This window comes from Panthera onca, chromosome D1 (genome assembly GCF_046562875.1).
Source record: "Panthera onca isolate mPanOnc1 chromosome D1, mPanOnc1 haplotype 2, whole genome shotgun sequence".
Lineage (NCBI taxonomy): Eukaryota > Metazoa > Chordata > Mammalia > Carnivora > Felidae > Panthera > Panthera onca.
Window position 1 is genome coordinate 93939479 of NC_138348.1, and position 17415 is coordinate 93956893.

The following is a 17415-nucleotide window of genomic DNA, read 5'->3' on the forward strand; positions in this document are numbered from 1 at the left end:
CGAGTTAAATCATACATCTTATGAAAGAAACACCTAGATAAACTGTAACCTCCTGATTTCAGTCTACTGCTGTTTCAAGTATACTTGTCTACTTCATTTCATTATTTTTATTTCAGTAATCGTGGAATATGAGAAAACGTTTTTATTTTTGAAGTTGACAGTGCTTTGTTGGCTTATACATGAATATCTCTCAGGGTAGTGGTTGTTTTAGGAAAATAGTTTAATAGTTCTTTTTCTTGTGAAAGAGAAGTCCTGTTATGCTAGGATAGTTGAGAGATGATCGGCTCAAAAATGGAGCTTTTTCTGTAAATTAAGTTAAAAAAAAAGATTTTAGAATGTTTGCAAGTACTAGTAATTCACAGAATAGGGCACAGAAGAGAAAGGAACCCAGCCACAAAGCATTAGGTCAAGATATAAAAAAACGCACGTACAATAAACAAAAAATCTCTCTGTAGAAAAAAGGACAATGAGGTTTAAAACCACATTTCAGTTTGAATTTGTATCCTGCTCTTTAGAGTACTGTAATTATCCCCCCACTGTACATACAGCTTTGATAAAACTTACAATGCATGATGATCATGCATTAATAGTGTTTTGGGGAAGGTAGGCCCAAATTGGTGGCCACATTTATGAGGAACCAGGAACACAGAGATCAGAAATTTCAGGAGATTAAATAGTATGTGGTATTCCAAACTCAAGTGAGGTTGAAGGAGTTTAGAAAGCAAATTATGGGGAAAAGACAGCTGTTTCTATGACTCTTCCTTTCTGGAAGCTCTAGGAATGTTATGGAGATCTCAGGATTTCTCTGGATAGGATAAAAGTGAAAGTCACTTGATATTTAAACAGGAGAACTCACAGAGCTACAGGACTTGGGAACAGCTAAATCACTCCTGTTTTTGTTGGTTTCCATATGCTACTCCCATATGGAGTTTAAGATACAAAACCCTGAAACTGCAGCTGGGAAAGCAATGACAACTTGAAAGAAACACACGGTGAATAAACCAAGTCGTGACAATTTCTTTTCTGGAATAGGATGTTGGCTTATTTTTCTTTTGAGACAACACAAAAAGATGACTACTTTAAAACTTTTAATCCTAAATTTCACTTCTGAATCCAATATTATGCTATATATTAACTAACTAGAATTTGAATAAAATCTTGATACAAACAAAAACCTCTTAATCAAGTGATAATTTAAACATTCTAAGATAACTTTAATAATATTACTTTTATACCATTTTTCTAATATTCGCTCAAGATTTAGATATTGTGATGTCCATCGACTGATGAATGGATAAAGAAGATGTGTGTGTGTGTGTGTGTGTGTGTGTGTGTGTGTGTGTGTGTGTATACAATGGAATACTACTTGGCAATGAAAAATAATGAAATCTTACCATTTGCAACAATGTGGATGGAACTAGAGGGTAATATGGTAAGCGAAATAAGTCAGTCAAAGACAGGTATCATATGATATCACTCATTTGTGGAATTTGAGAAACAAAACAGATAAATATAGGGAAAGGGAGGAAAAATAACATAAAAACAGAGAGGGAGGGAAACCATTAGAGACTCTTAAGTACAGAGAACAAACTGAGGGTTGCTGGAGGGGTGGTGAGTGGGGCAATGGGTTAAATGAGTGATGGGCATGAAGAAGCACACTTTTCAGGATGAGCACTGGGTGTCATATATAAGAGATGAATCACTGGGCTCTACTCCTGAAGCCAAGACTTCACTGTATGTTAACTAACTTGAATTTACATTAAAAAAATAAAGATTTAGGCATTGTGAAATTTAGCATAACTGGCTTGTTAGCTTGTCTTTTTTTTAGATGTTTGACATCGCAAAAACTTTGACTGTGGTTCACTTATTTATTTTAAAAATTAATTTTTTTCTGGAAGCCAATTTATTACAAAGAAAAATTAATTGATCTTTAACCAAAGTATAGTTAGCGTAAATATTACACTAGTTTCACACATACAACATAGTGATCTGACATTTATATACTGTACAAAATGCTCACCATGATAAATGTAGTTATCATCTACCACCAGATAGCCACTGACTTATGATTTTACATGACCTTTCACACCACATGCCCTGACCTGCTTGATTTGCACTTACCAAGTACTATTTATATAAAATGGTTGGTTTTCACTGTTTTTTTTTTTAATTTTTGCTTTTCTTTTACTTATTGTCTATTTTGATGAAATTGTATTCCTTATTGAAAAAAGTGTGTCAGTATGTAAATAATGTCTGTGCTATTCAGGAATCCCTGTAGACATTGCAAAGGTGTGTTCATATTGTTATGTATCTTATCACTATTTGAGGTAGCTAAAAGTATGTGTTAAACATGGTCACTAATATTTCATTTGAGAAGCCTTAAAATACAAGTGAAATCTGCTTCAGTTGCAGACAAAGACTTTCAGAAATGATAATTTTTTACTGCCGAAAAGATAAGCTTTCTTTTGAACTAGGACCCATTTTTTTCAGGTTGTTTGGGGAAAAGTTTATTAAAATTGTTATAAAAGCTATTAAGACATTTATAAAGGTAAGATTGACAAAGCTTTAGTAAAAGCAACTCAGCTGACAACTTTCTGGTTAGTGATTTAAGAACTGTGTATGGATTTTCCTTTTTTCAAAAGGAGAACCAAGTTAGGTGTGTTACATGCACAACATAGAGTTATCCCTTATGGTTTTTGCTTTTTCGTGTTATCTGAACGGCCATAAAAGAAGTTAGGAGAGAAAGTATGAGTCTCGTATCAAATTGTCACAGCTAGGAGTCAAGCAGGTAAAGCATGGGATTTGTCTGGACCTGTGTACTAGGACACAGCCATCTCTAAATCAGTATGAAAGCTTGAGCTTTCTGGGCAATAACAGAAAATGATCCTCCTAGTTCAGGACCAGAAGCGACGTTGATTACATTCTGCCTTTGTTTAATCTAAACTTTCTGTACTTGAGCTGGTATTGTTGCTCAGGACCAGGTCTGGAATGAGCATGATAGGGGTAAGCTGTGGTTAAGGTGTCATGCAAACCAGAAGTACAAGGGGTTCTGAGTTCCATGTCCTTTGAATTGCTGAACACCTACATTTATTGAACCTAGTTTTCCACTCCTCTTTACAGTGCACCCTAAGCACACCCCCCTCCCTACACACACAGAGTCTTGGAGTCTTATATTTTATGAGATCACTGCCTAACACTGATTGTATGATATGCAAACTACTTTTGGGTAGATGGTTCCTGGTTCCAGCTGCTGCGAAGGATGAGCAAAAAGTACCTGCTGAATCTAGTAAAAGGAAATGGTTATTGCTTTAATCACTTTCTTGTTCATGGAAATACACACACACACACACACTTGCGTGCGTGCACACACACACACAGCATCTTGCACCTCTAAGTACCTAGCAATGTATGGCATTGGGCTATATGTCACATACATAAATAAGGCATGGTAAGAGAAAGATATAAATGTATATTATCATAATGCAACAGAGTAGATGGATTCTAAAATCAGTCTTAAAATTACTTCTTAAAATTGATTTTGGGGGCGCCTGGGTGGCTCAGTTCGTTGAGCATCCGACTTCGGCTCAGGTCGTGATCTCGCAGTTCATGATTTTGAGCCCCATGTCAGGCTCTGTGCTGACAGTTCAGAGCTTGGAGCCTGCTTCAGATGCTGTGTCTTTCTCTCTCTGTCCCTCCCTCGCTTGCACTCTGTCTCTTTCTCTCTCTCTGAAAAAATAAATGAATGTTAAATAAATAAATACATACATACATAATACATACATACATAAATAAATAGATTTTGTTGAATCGATGTCCATGTTGGGGGATGAACCTGGTATTTTCCCTGAGTCCGGCAGAGTTGGTTTTGCTCTCGTGCATTGGGACATTTCAGTTTATTATCAGCTGAACAGCAGTTGGTTGATATGTGGGGTTTTGTTATGCAAAATCTGTACCTTTAAACACTAATCTCATACACAGAAATTTTACATGCTGAGACAGAGACATTCATCTTTCTCAGTGACTAGTGGCTGGTGGAATCATAGGGGCTCTGAAATCCTCTCTCTGCTGTACAGTTAAATTAACCCACTTCAAATATTCATAGAGATGTGTAGGGTGTTACAATTGCTCTTAACGTGTTTTAGTTTTTTCTTCACTGTCACATCTGTCAGTTTAAGTATTCCGAAGGGAAGTAATGTGAGATAAAGAAGAGAGGGGATCTTAGTTTTCATTTCACAGATTAAGAAACTGATGCTCAGACTTGTTCATGATTTGTCTCAAATTACAACCTTTCCTTTTTTGTTGTTGTTGTTTTTTTTTTTGTTTGTTTTTTTGAGAGAGAGAGCAAAGGTGCAAATGAGCAAGGGGCAGAGAGAGAGAATCCGATGAGGGGCAGAGAAAGAGAGAGAAGCGGGCTCACCCAAAGTAGGGCTTGTGTTCACCTGAAGTGGGGCTCGAGCTCACCCAATGTGGAACTTGAACTCATGAACCCATGAGATCATGACCTAACCCGAAGTCTGGTGCTTAACAACTGAGCCACCCCGAGCACCCTCAAATTACAACTTTCAAGTGGTAGAGCTGTGATGAGGAATGGTGTTTTGATTCTAAGTATATCAAGGTACTATTATCATTATTATTATTATTAATATACTGTACTTTTAAATATCAGTGAAACATGAAAATGGTTTTAGTGACTAAAAAGGCTCAGAACACAAAAACAAAATCCTAAACTAAGAAAAAATGTCGAAAAATATCTTTGACATTTCATATTTGAAAGTTCTATCGCTTAATTTAGAATGTGTGAATATATTCTTATTTTATACTGGCCTACATGATAAATGGAAACACCTAAGGGTAGACTATAATAATCATTTCCATGTTTTCTTTTCCTTCTGCTGGCTGGATGTGGAATGCATGAGGCCCCACTTAAGTGACAAAGCTGGGAACAAATGCTCCCGCACGATTGTAGCGGTATCATGATGGAGAATGGGAGACTGGTGCACAAGGGCTCTGGAAGGCAGGAATAGTCTATTTATAGATCTTCATGGTCATTATAAGCTGTTCATTTTATGATGGTTGAAGTGTATATTTTGTAGACTTTCATATATGTATTTATGTTAACTTAAACAATAAATTAAGGCTGAAAACTTTGATTATACCTCTACTGAAATTAAAATTTAAACTAATCAGGGCTCAGAATAAAGTCACAGGTGGAGGAAACAGCCTTCTAAGCACAGCATGGCTCGCACAGAAGAAACCAGCAGAAGTAATGTATGGAGGACGCTAACCCAGTCCAGGGAAGAGAGAATCCTTTTACTACACCTAATGAGGAATTTCCAGAAGTGTCTGTGAGAGGAGCAAAGTCAACATAGAACCCCATTGTATAGGTTTGTAGTAGGTTATATGTCATTAGGTTAATGTAAAGAGGATATAGTTCTCATAACATTATATAATTTAATTTTCTTCACCCTTTCTACATTCTTGATAAAGTCTTTTCTTAAAGAACTTTTTTAAAATATTAAAAAAAAATTAATGTTTATTTTTGAGAAAGAGAGAGACAGAGTGTGAACCGGGGAGGGACAAAGAGAGAGGGAGACACAGAATCTGAAGCAGGCTTGAGGCTCAGAGCTGTCAGCACAGAGCCTGACACAGAGCTCAAACTCCAGAACCGCAAGATCATGACTTGAGCCAAAGTCGAACGCTTAACCAACTGAGCCACCCAGGTGCCCCTTTTTAAAAAATTTTTAATGTTTATTTATTTTTGACAGAGAGAGAGAGAGACAGAGCATGAGCAGGGAGAGGCATAGAGAGAGAGAGAGATAGGGAGACACAAAATCCAAAGCAGGCTGCAGGCTCTTAGCTCCCAGCACAGAGATTGACATGAGGCTCGAACTCATGGAGTGCAAGATCAGGACCTGAGCCGATGTCGGACACTCAACCAACTGAGCCACCCAGGCACCCCCTTCTTTTTTTTTAAATTTTTTTTAACGTTTATTTATTTTTGAGAGACAGAGCACAAATGGGGGAAGGGCAGAGAGAGAGAGGGAGACACAGAATCTGAAGCAGGCTCTAAGCTCTGAGCTGTCAGCACAGAGCCCAATGCAGGACTTGAACTCATGAACTGTAAGATCATGACCTGAGCTGTGAGGTCATGAAGTCGGATGCCTAACCGACTGAGCCAACCCAGGTACCTCTTCTTAAAGAACTTCTTTAAGCATTATGTTCAACAACTATGTGAATTTAATAATTTGGGAATATAGAAAAATTGATATATTTAGGCATAGAGAAAAGACTGCTTCAATCACCAGAGGTATTATAAAGCATAACCATTGAGTCAGAACCAGATATCACCATCATAATTCAAGTTTAGAGGTGATCCAGTAGTCAGTAAATTTGTGTTGAGTCCCAGAATATTGGGCTAGAGCATTTTATATCTCACCTGCCTGGATAAGCATTGTTCCTGGAAGCTGGTATAGATCTGACTATGCAAGTGGAAGTCAGATTAGCTCAGTTAAGTAAAATGGAGAGTGGATAAGTAGTTAACCCTTGGTATTTGTATATGTATGCTCATAATGCAATTTTTATGGGACTTATTTTTCTATAAATAGGTCATAGTATCGGGAAATTGCTATGATGGGAACTTTTCAGCCTTTTTTTTTCTCCAAATGTGCTTTCTGATCCTTTCTCACTGTCCTGCTGAGGTTTCTAAAATGTACATATTGGTCCACATGGTAGCATCCAATAAGTGCCTCATGCTTCCTTCACTATGTTTCATTCTTTTTTCATTTCACCCTCTCATGGAATAATTTCCAGTGGCCTTTTATCCAATTCAGTGATTCCTTCTTTTGCTTGGTCTAGTTTGCTCTGGAGCCCCTCCAGTGAATTTTTCAGTGCTGTTATTGTATTCTTCAGCTCCATGATTTCTGTTTAATACTTTTTTCTGTCTCTTGTTCAGATTTCCTCTTGGTTTGTGTTTTGTTCTCTGACTACAGTGAGCATCTTGATGACAGTTATTTTCAATTCTCTGTCAGGTATATCACATATTTTCATTCCATTAGAGTCAGTTTGTGGAGATTGCTCTTATTCCTTTTTGGAAAGTGTTTCAACTTGTCTTCATTTTCATTGACTCTCTGCACTGGTGTCTGCACATTAGACAAACGCCCATTTGGCCTAATACTCATGGACTGGCCTTGAACTGGAGAGGGCACCACCAATAAGCCTGGTCAGAGACTCTGGAGGCCTCTCAAAGTCTGTGCAGTCCTATCCTCTTTCTTTGTTCCTGGTGACCTCCCCTCCCCACCAACAAAGACATCCATAGTGTGCCAGGTCCCATCTGTGCTCTAAAACATGCAAGACTGAAGCTAGTTCCTCAGGCAGCTCACAGATAAATTGTGTTATTGAACACCTTGTGCCCATTTTCCCTCACCAGAAAGAAGCTGTAAGAAAGGGCTTTTCAATTGCTTGGTCTGTGCTGAGCCAGGGGGAGGAGCTATGGTGACTTCCAGGGCAAACCACCGTCTTTACTCTCTCTCACCCCAGGCAGCTGAAGTGTGCTGTGTCCTGTATTCCCTCTGCTTTCTGATGGAGACTCTCTAGAAGCCAGTCTTCAGGACACAGCTAATAAAAGCTGGAGCATTGGACACATGGTGCACTTCTTTCCCTCCCCTCGGAGAAGCCAGGAACTTGGGGTTTTGTCCCAATTTGAAGGTGCTGTGCAAGGATAAGTATAGGACAAGAGGATATCTTGACCTTCCCTACCAGTTTCAGTGTGACCAGTTTCATGCTTTAACTGGGAGCAGGACTGCCTTAACTTGTATCTGGATTTCCCACAAAAGCAATCTGTACATGAAATGTTTTCAAATCAGTGTATTCATGGAGGGTATGAGGTCTAGGGCTTCCTCTTCTGCCATCTTGTTTAATGGGAAATGGGAATTTATTTTTTGACCCTCTTTGGGAGATGTCCATTCCCTACAGTGGGGGGAAAACTTGGGTAAAACTTTGAGTCCCTACAGTATTGGAGACACGTTATGGTCCTTTGTGTAAATACAATCCCCTCAATACCCTATTACACCTAGAAACTATTCCCTGTGGGAGAGACTGAGTAAGTGCCTGCCCTGTTTATAACTGGGTACATTATATCCTTACACTTGCGTTGTCTTCTGTGAATTTTAAGTGGCAAAAATGATAATAAGAAAGGCTGTTTATTTTTGTCTGCTGCTTGAGAGGACTCAAAATCAGAAATTCTATTCCGAAGTTCAGAAAGATTTCCAGAGCACATCAGAAATTAAGAGTGGTCTCCATCCTCATAGAACCAAAGGGAGCGAAGTCTCAGAGACTAAAGCTTCCCTTTCAGAACCACAGGGGTAATAATGGTAGGGAAGAACCAAGGTTTTCTTGCCTAGAGAAGGTGAGTTTCTGAATTCCATTTATATTAATGTCCTCCTTTTGTGATGGAAGTCCAGGGATCTAAGATATGCCACTTTCATTCCAGATTTTGCAGTCCTCAGACTCAAGTTAAATTGACAGAAGAACCTGTTGGAGGGGGGATGGTGGTGCAGGGAAGGTTCAGAGACATTATTGGGTTCAAAGGATGCAATGTATTGGTCAGTTCCATGGATGGAACTCTCACTCTTCCAAAGTTACGGTTTTTACTTTGTGGCATGGAGCAGGAACTTAAACTCTCCTAGTCCTGGTCTTTTATTTGGATTGGAAACAATGTTTTTCATTCTCACCACACCAAGTCTAATCCCCATTAGAGGCCAGCACCAGGTTGGTGGGTTGCTGCCTCCAATTTTACTGATTAGGGGAAGGGTCATGTGGTCAAAGAAATGAAATGAGAGGAGGCGATTCTCTCCTAGTCCAATCTTCTCCCTTAACCTTTGCTTTATGCAGCAGTCATGTTGACATATGGAAACATTGGCCTTCATGCTGTCAGCTCAGTTTTGATGCTCTGTGCTTATGCAGTTTATAAAGACTCTAATGAGGGAATGCCCATGTCACTAGATTCACGATAATGGTAAAGCAGACCTGTGGGTCCAGATTAGGTTAGTCTCAGATATTCTTTGTACATACCCAATTCTCATGAGAGGCTATATGGTGAGAAAAATTGAATTTTCTGTGTAACATTTTCCTCCTGTGTCCACAGATTCACTTAGAGTAAAATGGTGCCTGGGAATGCTTCTTTTGTGACTGAATTCATTCTGCTGGGGCTAACAGACCTACCAGATCTCCAGCTCCCCCTGTTCTGCCTGTTTCTAGTCATGTATGTGGTCACTGCATTGGGAAATTTGGGCTTGATAACTCTAATTGGGCTGAATTCACATCTACACACCCCCATGTACTTTTTCCTCTCCAATTTGTCCTTCATAGACTTCTGTTATTCTTCTGTGTTTACACCCAAAATGCTATTTAACTTCACATCAAAGAAGAATATCATCTCCTATAGGGGGTGCATGGCCCAGCTTTACCTTTTCAGTTTTTTTGGTATTTCTGAAGGTTATGTGCTGACATCAATGGCCTATGATCGCTATGTGGCCATCTGTAACCCACTTTTGTATAATGTTGTCATGTCCCCTAAAGCGTGTTCCAGCCTTATGCTTGGTTCATATTTGATGGCATTTTCGGGTGCTATGGCCCACACAGGATGCATGCTGAGACTGACCTTCTGCAATGCAAACACCATCAACCATTATTTGTGTGACATCCTCCCCGTGCTCCAGCTTTCTTGCACAAGCACCTATGTAAATGAACTGGTGGTTTTCATTGTGGTGGGAATCAATGTGATTGTGCCCAGTGTCACCATCTTTGTGTCTTATGGTTGCATCCTCTCCAGCATCCTCCACATCAGTTCCACTGAGGGCAGGTCCAAAGCGTTCAGCACCTGCAGTTCCCACATAATTGCTGTTTCCTTGTTCTTTGGATCAGGTGCATTTATGTATCTTAAACCATCTTCTGCTGGATCTATGGATGAAGGGAAAATCTCTTCTGTCTTTTATACCAATATAGTTCCCTTGATGAACCCATTCATTTACAGCTTGAGAAACAAAGACATTAAACTTGCTCTGAGAAAAACTCTGAATAGGGGAAAGTTTTGATATATCTGCCACTTGACATTAGAAACTTGTATCAAATACTGTTTGTATTCCCAGTGTTCCATCTTCCAATTGGCAAGTATATGTCTCCTTTAAGTCCTGGGATTGAAGATTCCATAAAGGCAATCAAGGTTAATCCATTTTGCATATGTAAACATCAAGTATAAAGTGTCTTTTGGCAGGCTTTTCTCTTTTACCTTTGAACAGCCAAACCAACACATCAGTGATCCTCAAAATATATTTATTGTATGCATGGGTAAGTGAAGCTCAGAGTAGTTAGATTTACCTAAAGTCACATAGCTTCATCAAATCAAAGCCTTCTGATTTCAAGTCTACTATTTGTAGTCTATTTTGCTCTACTTTATTCTGTTTTTGTTTCAGTAAGCATGGACTATGAGAAAACATTGCAAATTTGAAAATTAACTGTGCTTTGTTCCAAGATGATTCATGAATTTCTCTCGGTGTGGGTATTACTTTTTTTCATATTCTCTTTCAAAAAACACTTTGATGGTTCTTTTTGTTGGGAGAGAGAATGCCTTGGGAGCTAGTATATTAGAAAGATGTTTGGCTCAGATAGCGAGGTTATTTTTCTACAAATTGAAAAGAAAAAAAAGCCTGAATTTGCAATGTTTGCAAGTGTTTGTAATTCAGAGAATAGGCCTGGAAAAGAAAGGAGCACAGAATTTTGTCAGTAGGTCAGGACTCAACAAGACACATGGGCAACAAGTATGAATGAAGTCCCTTATTTATTGTGGGGAGTGGTTATGAAAATTAGGATCCACGTTTCAGTTTGATTTTATATCCTATTCTGTAGAGAACTGTAACATATTTCAGTTTCATATACCTTTCATAGAACTATAATGCATAATGTCCATATATTAGTAGTGTTTTAGGAATGCAGATGGAAAAGCTGTAGGCACATTTGGGGAACCAGGTAGAGTGAGGGCAGCAGTTTCAGGTGATAAAATAGTAAGAGGTAATTTGAGTTCAAATTAGGAAGAAAGGAATTTAGAAAGAAAAATGATGGATAATGAAAGCCCCTACCCATGACTCTCTCCTTTCTTGATGGCCCTAAAAATATGGAGATGAGAGGGTAGTGAAAGCATAAGTTATTTGATATATTTTTTAAAGTTAAATCCACAGGGTTAGAGGACTTGGGGGCAACTAAATCACTCCTGTTTTTATGGGCTTCCATATACTTTCATATGGATTTTTACATATGAAAACCTTGAGTTGCAGCTGAAGAGCAATGACAATTAAAGATTAGGTGAATAAACCAAATTGTGACAATGTTTTTTCTGGAAGGATATTGGATGATGATGATGATGATGATGATGAGGATGATGATTAGAAAAAGCAAAAAAAATGCTACTCTAAAAATCTTCAATTTGATGAATCAAGTGACAATTTAAATATTTTCTATTTTATTCACCTTCAAGATTTTATTTAAATTCCAATTAGATAGGGGCGCCTGGGTGGCTCAGTCGGTTAAGCGGCCGACTTCGGCTCAGGTCATGATCTCGCGGTCCGTGAGTTCGAGCCCCGCGTCGGGCTCTGTGCTGACAGCTCAGAGCCTGGAGCCTGTTTCGGATTCTGTGTCTCCCTCTCTCTGACCCTCCCCCATTCATGCTCTGTCTCTCTCTGTCTCAAAAATAAATAAACTTAAATAAAATAAAATAAAATAAATTCCAATTAGATAACATACAGTGTGATATTGGTTTCAGGAGTGGAACCCAGTGATTCATCACTTACATACCACACGCAGTGCTCAACACAACAAACTCCCCCTTAATCCGCATCACCCATCTGGCCCATCTTCCCCACTCACCTCCCCTCCAGCAACCCTCAGTTTGTTCTCTATTGTTAAGAGTCTCTTATGGTTTGCTCCCCTCTCTTATTTTTATCTTATTTTTCCTTCTCTTCCCTTATGTTCATGTGTTGTGTTTCTCAAATTCCACATGTGAGTGAAATCATAGGATATCTGTCTTTCTCTGACTGACTTATTTCACTTAGCATAATACCCTCTAGTTTCATCCACGTTGCTGCAAATGGCAAGATTTCATTCTTTCTCATTGCCATGCAGCATTCCATTGTATATATATATGCCACATCTTCTTTATCCATTCATCAGTCAATGAACATTTTGGTTCTTTCCATAATTTGGCTCTTGTTGGTAGTGCTGCCATAAACATTGGAGTATATGTGCCACTTTAAATGAGCATTTTTGTATCCTTTGGATAAATTCCTAGTAGTGCAATTGCTGGGTTGTAGGGTAGTTCTATTTTCAATTTTTTGAGGAACCTCCATACTGTTTTCCAGAGTGGCTGCACCAGTTTGCATTTCCATCAGCAATGCAAAAGAGTTTCCCTCTCTCCACATCCTCACCAACATCTCTTGTTTCCTGAGTTGTTCATTTTAGCCATTTGACAGGTGTGATGTGATATCTCATTGTGGTTTAATTTGTATTTTGACTAATATCATCCTCAATGGGGAAAAACTGAGAGCTAAGATCAGGATCTTAGCTAAAGATCTTAGCTAAAAACTAAGATCAGGAACACAACCGGGATATCCACACTCACCAGGTGTTCAACATAGTACTGGAAGTCCTAGCCTCAACAATTAGACAACAAAAAGAAGTAAAAGGCATTCAAATTAGCAAGGAAGAAGTCAGACTTTCACTCTTCGCAGATGACATGGTACTCTACATGGAAAACCCAAAAGACTCCACCAAAAAAACTGCTAGAACTGATCCATGAATTCAGCAAAGTCGCAGGATATAAAACCAATACACAGAAATTGGTTGCATTTCTATACACCAATAATGAAGCAGCATAAAGAGAAATCAAGGAATCAATCCCATTTACAACTGCACCAAAACCCATAAAATACCTAGGAATAAACCTAACCAAGAGATAAAAGATCTGTCGCTGAAAACTATAGAAAGCTTATGAAAGAAATTGAAAAAGACAAAAAAATGGAAAAACATTCTATGCTCATGGATCAGAGGAACAAATATTGTGAAAATGTCGATACTACCCAAAGCAATCTACACATTCAATGCAATCCCTATCGAAATAACACCAGTCGTCTTCACAGAGCTAAAACAAGCAATCTTAAAATTTGTGTGGAATCAGAAAAGACCTGAATAGCCAAAGGAATGTTAAAAAAGAAAACCAAAGCTGAAGGCATCACAATTCCAGACTTTATCTGGATTATATTTATCTGTATTATAAAGCTTTAATTATCAAGACAGTGTGGTGCTGGCACAAAAACAGACACATAGGTCAGTGGAGTAGAATAAAGAACCCAGAATGGACTCACAAATGTATGGCCAACTAATCTTTGATAAAGCAGAAAAAATATCCAATGGAAGAAAGAATCTCTTTAGCACATGGTGTTTGGAAAACTGGACAGTGACATGGAGAAGAATGAAACTGGACCACTTTCTTACACCGGACACAAAAGTAAATTCAAAATGGATGAAATACCTAAATGTGGACAGGAAGCCATCTAAATCCCACAGGAGAAAATAGATGGCAACCTCTTTGACCTCGGCTGCAGCAACTTCTTACTTGACATGTCTCTGGAGGCAAGAGAAATAAAAGCAAAAATGAAGTATTGAAACCTCATCAAGATAAAAACTTCTCCACAGCAAAGGAAACAATCAACAAAACTAAAAGGCAACTGAGGGAATGGGAGAAGACATTTGCAAATGGCATATTGGATAAAGGGTTGGTATCCAAAATCTATAAAGAACCTATCAAACTCAACACCCCAAAAATAAATAATACGGTGAAGAAATGGGCAGAAGACATGACTAGACACTTCCAAAGAAGACAGCCAGATGGCTAACAGACATATGAAAGATGCTCAACATCGCTCATCATCAGGAACCCACTTTTAATCTTTGCAAGAACATTTAGGTACGTGGTTCCTGGGTCCAGCTCCAGAGAGGCAGGACTGTGTTGGAAGTACTTGCTGAATCCAGGAAAAGGAAATGGTTATTGCATAAATCATTCATTTGTTTATATTAGAAAAAAAAAAGCCCAGCTTTTTTTTACCTGCTAAGTCCCTGGCAATGTTTGGAAATGTGATATATATGACAAACAAATAAGATATGTGAAAGACTAATATAAACATAGATTTTCACATACAAAGTAGAGTTACACTGTGCACATGGAGAGATTCTAAAATTGATCTTATATGGTCAACATTACTCCTGAAAATTATGTCAGCAAATGTTTATGTCGGGGGCAGACATGGTATTCTTCCACAAGTCTAACACAGTTGATTTTCCTCTTTAACATTGGGATATTTCACTGTATATTCAGCCTAGCATTAGATGTAGTAGTTGTTTTATATGCAAGAATTTGTTATACAAAATAATGCATGTTTAAACATTAAAGTCTTGGGGCTCCTGGGTGGCTCAGTTGGTTAAGCGTCCAACTTCCGCTCAGGTCATGATCTCGGGGTCCGTGAGTTCGAGCCCTGCATCAGGCTCTGTGCTGACAGCTTGGAGCCTGGAGCCTGCTTCAGATTCTGTGTCTCCCCCTCTCTCCGCCCCTCCCCCGCTCACACTCTGTCTCTGTCTCTCTCTCTCTCGAAATGAAATGAAATGAAATGAAATGAAATGAAATGAAATGAAATGAAATTTTATTTAGAGGCGCGTCTCTCTGGGGCGCCTGGGTGGCTCAGTTGGTTGGGCGTCCGACTTCGGCTCAGGTCATGATCTCGCGGTCCATGAGTTCGAGCCCCGCGTCGGGCTCTGTGCTGACAGCTCAGAGCCTGGAGCCTGTTTCGGATTCTGTGTCTCCCTCTGTCTCTGACCTTCCCCCATTCATGCTCTATCTTTCTCTGTCTCAAAAATGAATAAACGTTAAAAATAAAATAAAATAAAGTGTCTCTCTGATGTAAGGTTGAATAGACCCACTTAAAAAATAAAAGTATATGCAGGGTTTTACACTTGCTCTTAGGAAGAGTGTGCTGTTGCTGTGTTCCCTGCGTGTTATATCTGTCAGTCTCTGTGTTCCTCAGGGAAGAACTTTGAGGTAAATGGGGGAGAGGATCCAGTTCCCATTTCATAGATGATGAGACTACTACTCAGAGATGTTCATGGCTTATTCCAAGTCACAATTAATACATGGTAGAAATAAGACTCGGTATTTGGTGTTTTGATTCAAAATCTATTGGAGGTAAAAAAATTATTATTATTATTATTATTATTATTACACAATATTTGCCATACTTTAAAAAAATCAGTGAAACTTGAACGATTAGTGGATAAAAATGCCTCTGAGCACAAATAGAAGGAAAATATTCAAATAAGAAAGATGCCTAGAAAGTTATCTTTCACATTTTATATTTGACAGACCTTTTGTCTAATTTAGAAAGGGTGACTAAGTTCTTATTTGATACAGATTTATACAGTAAGCGAGAACATATAAGATAGCTTGTAATAAACTATATTTGGGTGTTTACTAAGTGCCAGTAAATTCTTACATTTAACATGTTATTTAAACTTCACATCCTGGGTTCTGATAAACATCAATGTGATTAGCCCCTTGCAGCAGAGTTTGCTAGCTGTTCACCTCTTATTCTAGAACATACGTTTCCCTTTTTTTCTTGCAGTGAAATGTGAGATATGAATGAATTCTAGACAAAATGGACACCATTCTGGGGAAAAGTTTACCTTTTCCATATTCTCTTTGACCTTCTGTGGGCTGGATGCAGATGATGATGAGGCCCTACTTAGATAATACAGCTGTAATGTGATGACAGGAGAAGATTGCAATAGTCATGATAGAGAATGAAAAAATGGTTGTAGCAACCATCTAACAGGTCACAAAGAGCACTCTGGTGTGCTGGCAATGATCTATTCTTGTATCCACTAGTGATTATAAGCTGTTAATTTTCTAATAATTGGTGAAGTGTAATTTTATACTTAAAGTGTATAAATTTCACGATAGTTTCCAAAATGTTGATTATAGCTCTCCATAAACGGAACATTAAGCTAATCCATAAGCAAAGATTGAGCATAAAGACCCAAGTAAATGGGAACAACCCTCAGAATATAGAATGGCTCCCATAGAAAAGGACCACCATATGTAGGATAACACTTACAGAACAATATAGATGAGTCCGGGGCAGAGAACGTTCTCTCCACTAACCTGATGAAGAATTTCACCACTGTTTGTAGAAGGAGGAAAGTCAATGTACAATCCCATCTTATAGATCTGTAGTATGTTATGCATCATTATGCTTAAGCTAATGGTATAATAAAGAGAGTGTAGCCCTCATTCTGTTTTATATCATTTCATTTTCCGAATCCTGTCCACTTTTTTCATAAAGTCTTTCCTTAAAGAACTTCTTTAGGCATTATCTTTTATATTTGTAATGAAAACCATTTGAAAATATAGAAATATAGCAATACTTAGGCATAGAGAAAAGACTGCCTCAGTCATTGGAAGTACTACAAGAGATAATGATTGCATCAGAATCAGGTATCACAATTGTGACTTAAGTTCACAGGTGATTCAACAGTAAGTAATTTTGTGTTGAGTTTAGCATATTGGATGACAGGATTTTATAATCTCACCTGCCTAGATAAACACTGTTCCTGGAGATCAAGAGAGACCTGATACTCAGTTAAGTAAACACTTAATAAATTGTTGATCCTCAGTCTTTGTGTGTATATACTCATAATGTAGGGTTTTTTTTTTTTTTTTGGCTTTTGTCTTTCTATAAGTAGATCACAGTGTTAGAAAGGTGCCATGAGTTCAAAATAAATTATTTGATTTCTTAAAGTGACAGTGACATGTGATGATGGAAAGGTGGTTAAAATGAATGCTTTGGCAGTTGCTGCTAGGAAAATTAAGGTAAAAGAAACATGAAAAACTAGAACTAAAGGGGCAGTTATGTTTTAAAAAAAAAAGGTCAAGAACATCAGTGATCAGAACATCACTGATACTGAATTTGGGAAATGTATAAAGAGTAACATTTTTTTGACAGAATTCTGACTTGAATCTATAGATTGAATTTCCCAAATTAGTAGTCTACTGAGGCAGAGATTCAGTGATATCTTTTCATTTCCTCTTTCATTACTCAGGCAAGAGCTTTCTGATTGCCTGACGTGTGTGTGCACACACACACACACACCACTTAATTAGTCCCTAAATTTCTAAAACCCTCACTTCTATCCCAATAAAAGCTTAAGTTATAGGTATTTGCACCAATGAATTATCATTGCATAGTGAAATAAGTTTGGAATTATAGCTCATAATGGAAATTGTTAACTGTGATAGGATTCTAAATGCATGATAAGCAACTG

General features: G+C 38.2%; 1 protein-coding gene across 1 annotated transcript; it reads left to right on the forward strand.

The window, feature by feature from the left end:
* The first annotated feature begins 9158 nt into the window (after positions 1-9158).
* On the forward strand, positions 9159-10091 carry LOC132662313 (olfactory receptor 8B8-like). Its single transcript, XM_060607795.3, has one exon. The coding sequence runs from the start codon at positions 9159-9161 to the stop codon at positions 10089-10091; it is 933 nt and encodes a 310-aa protein (XP_060463778.3).
* The last annotated feature ends 7324 nt before the right edge of the window (positions 10092-17415 follow it).

Bases quoted from the DNA above. Each gene is read 5' to 3' on its own strand.
- LOC132662313 (XM_060607795.3), top strand. From the start codon at position 9,159: ATGGTGCCTGGGAATGCTTCTTTTGTGACTGAATTCATTCTGCTGGGG.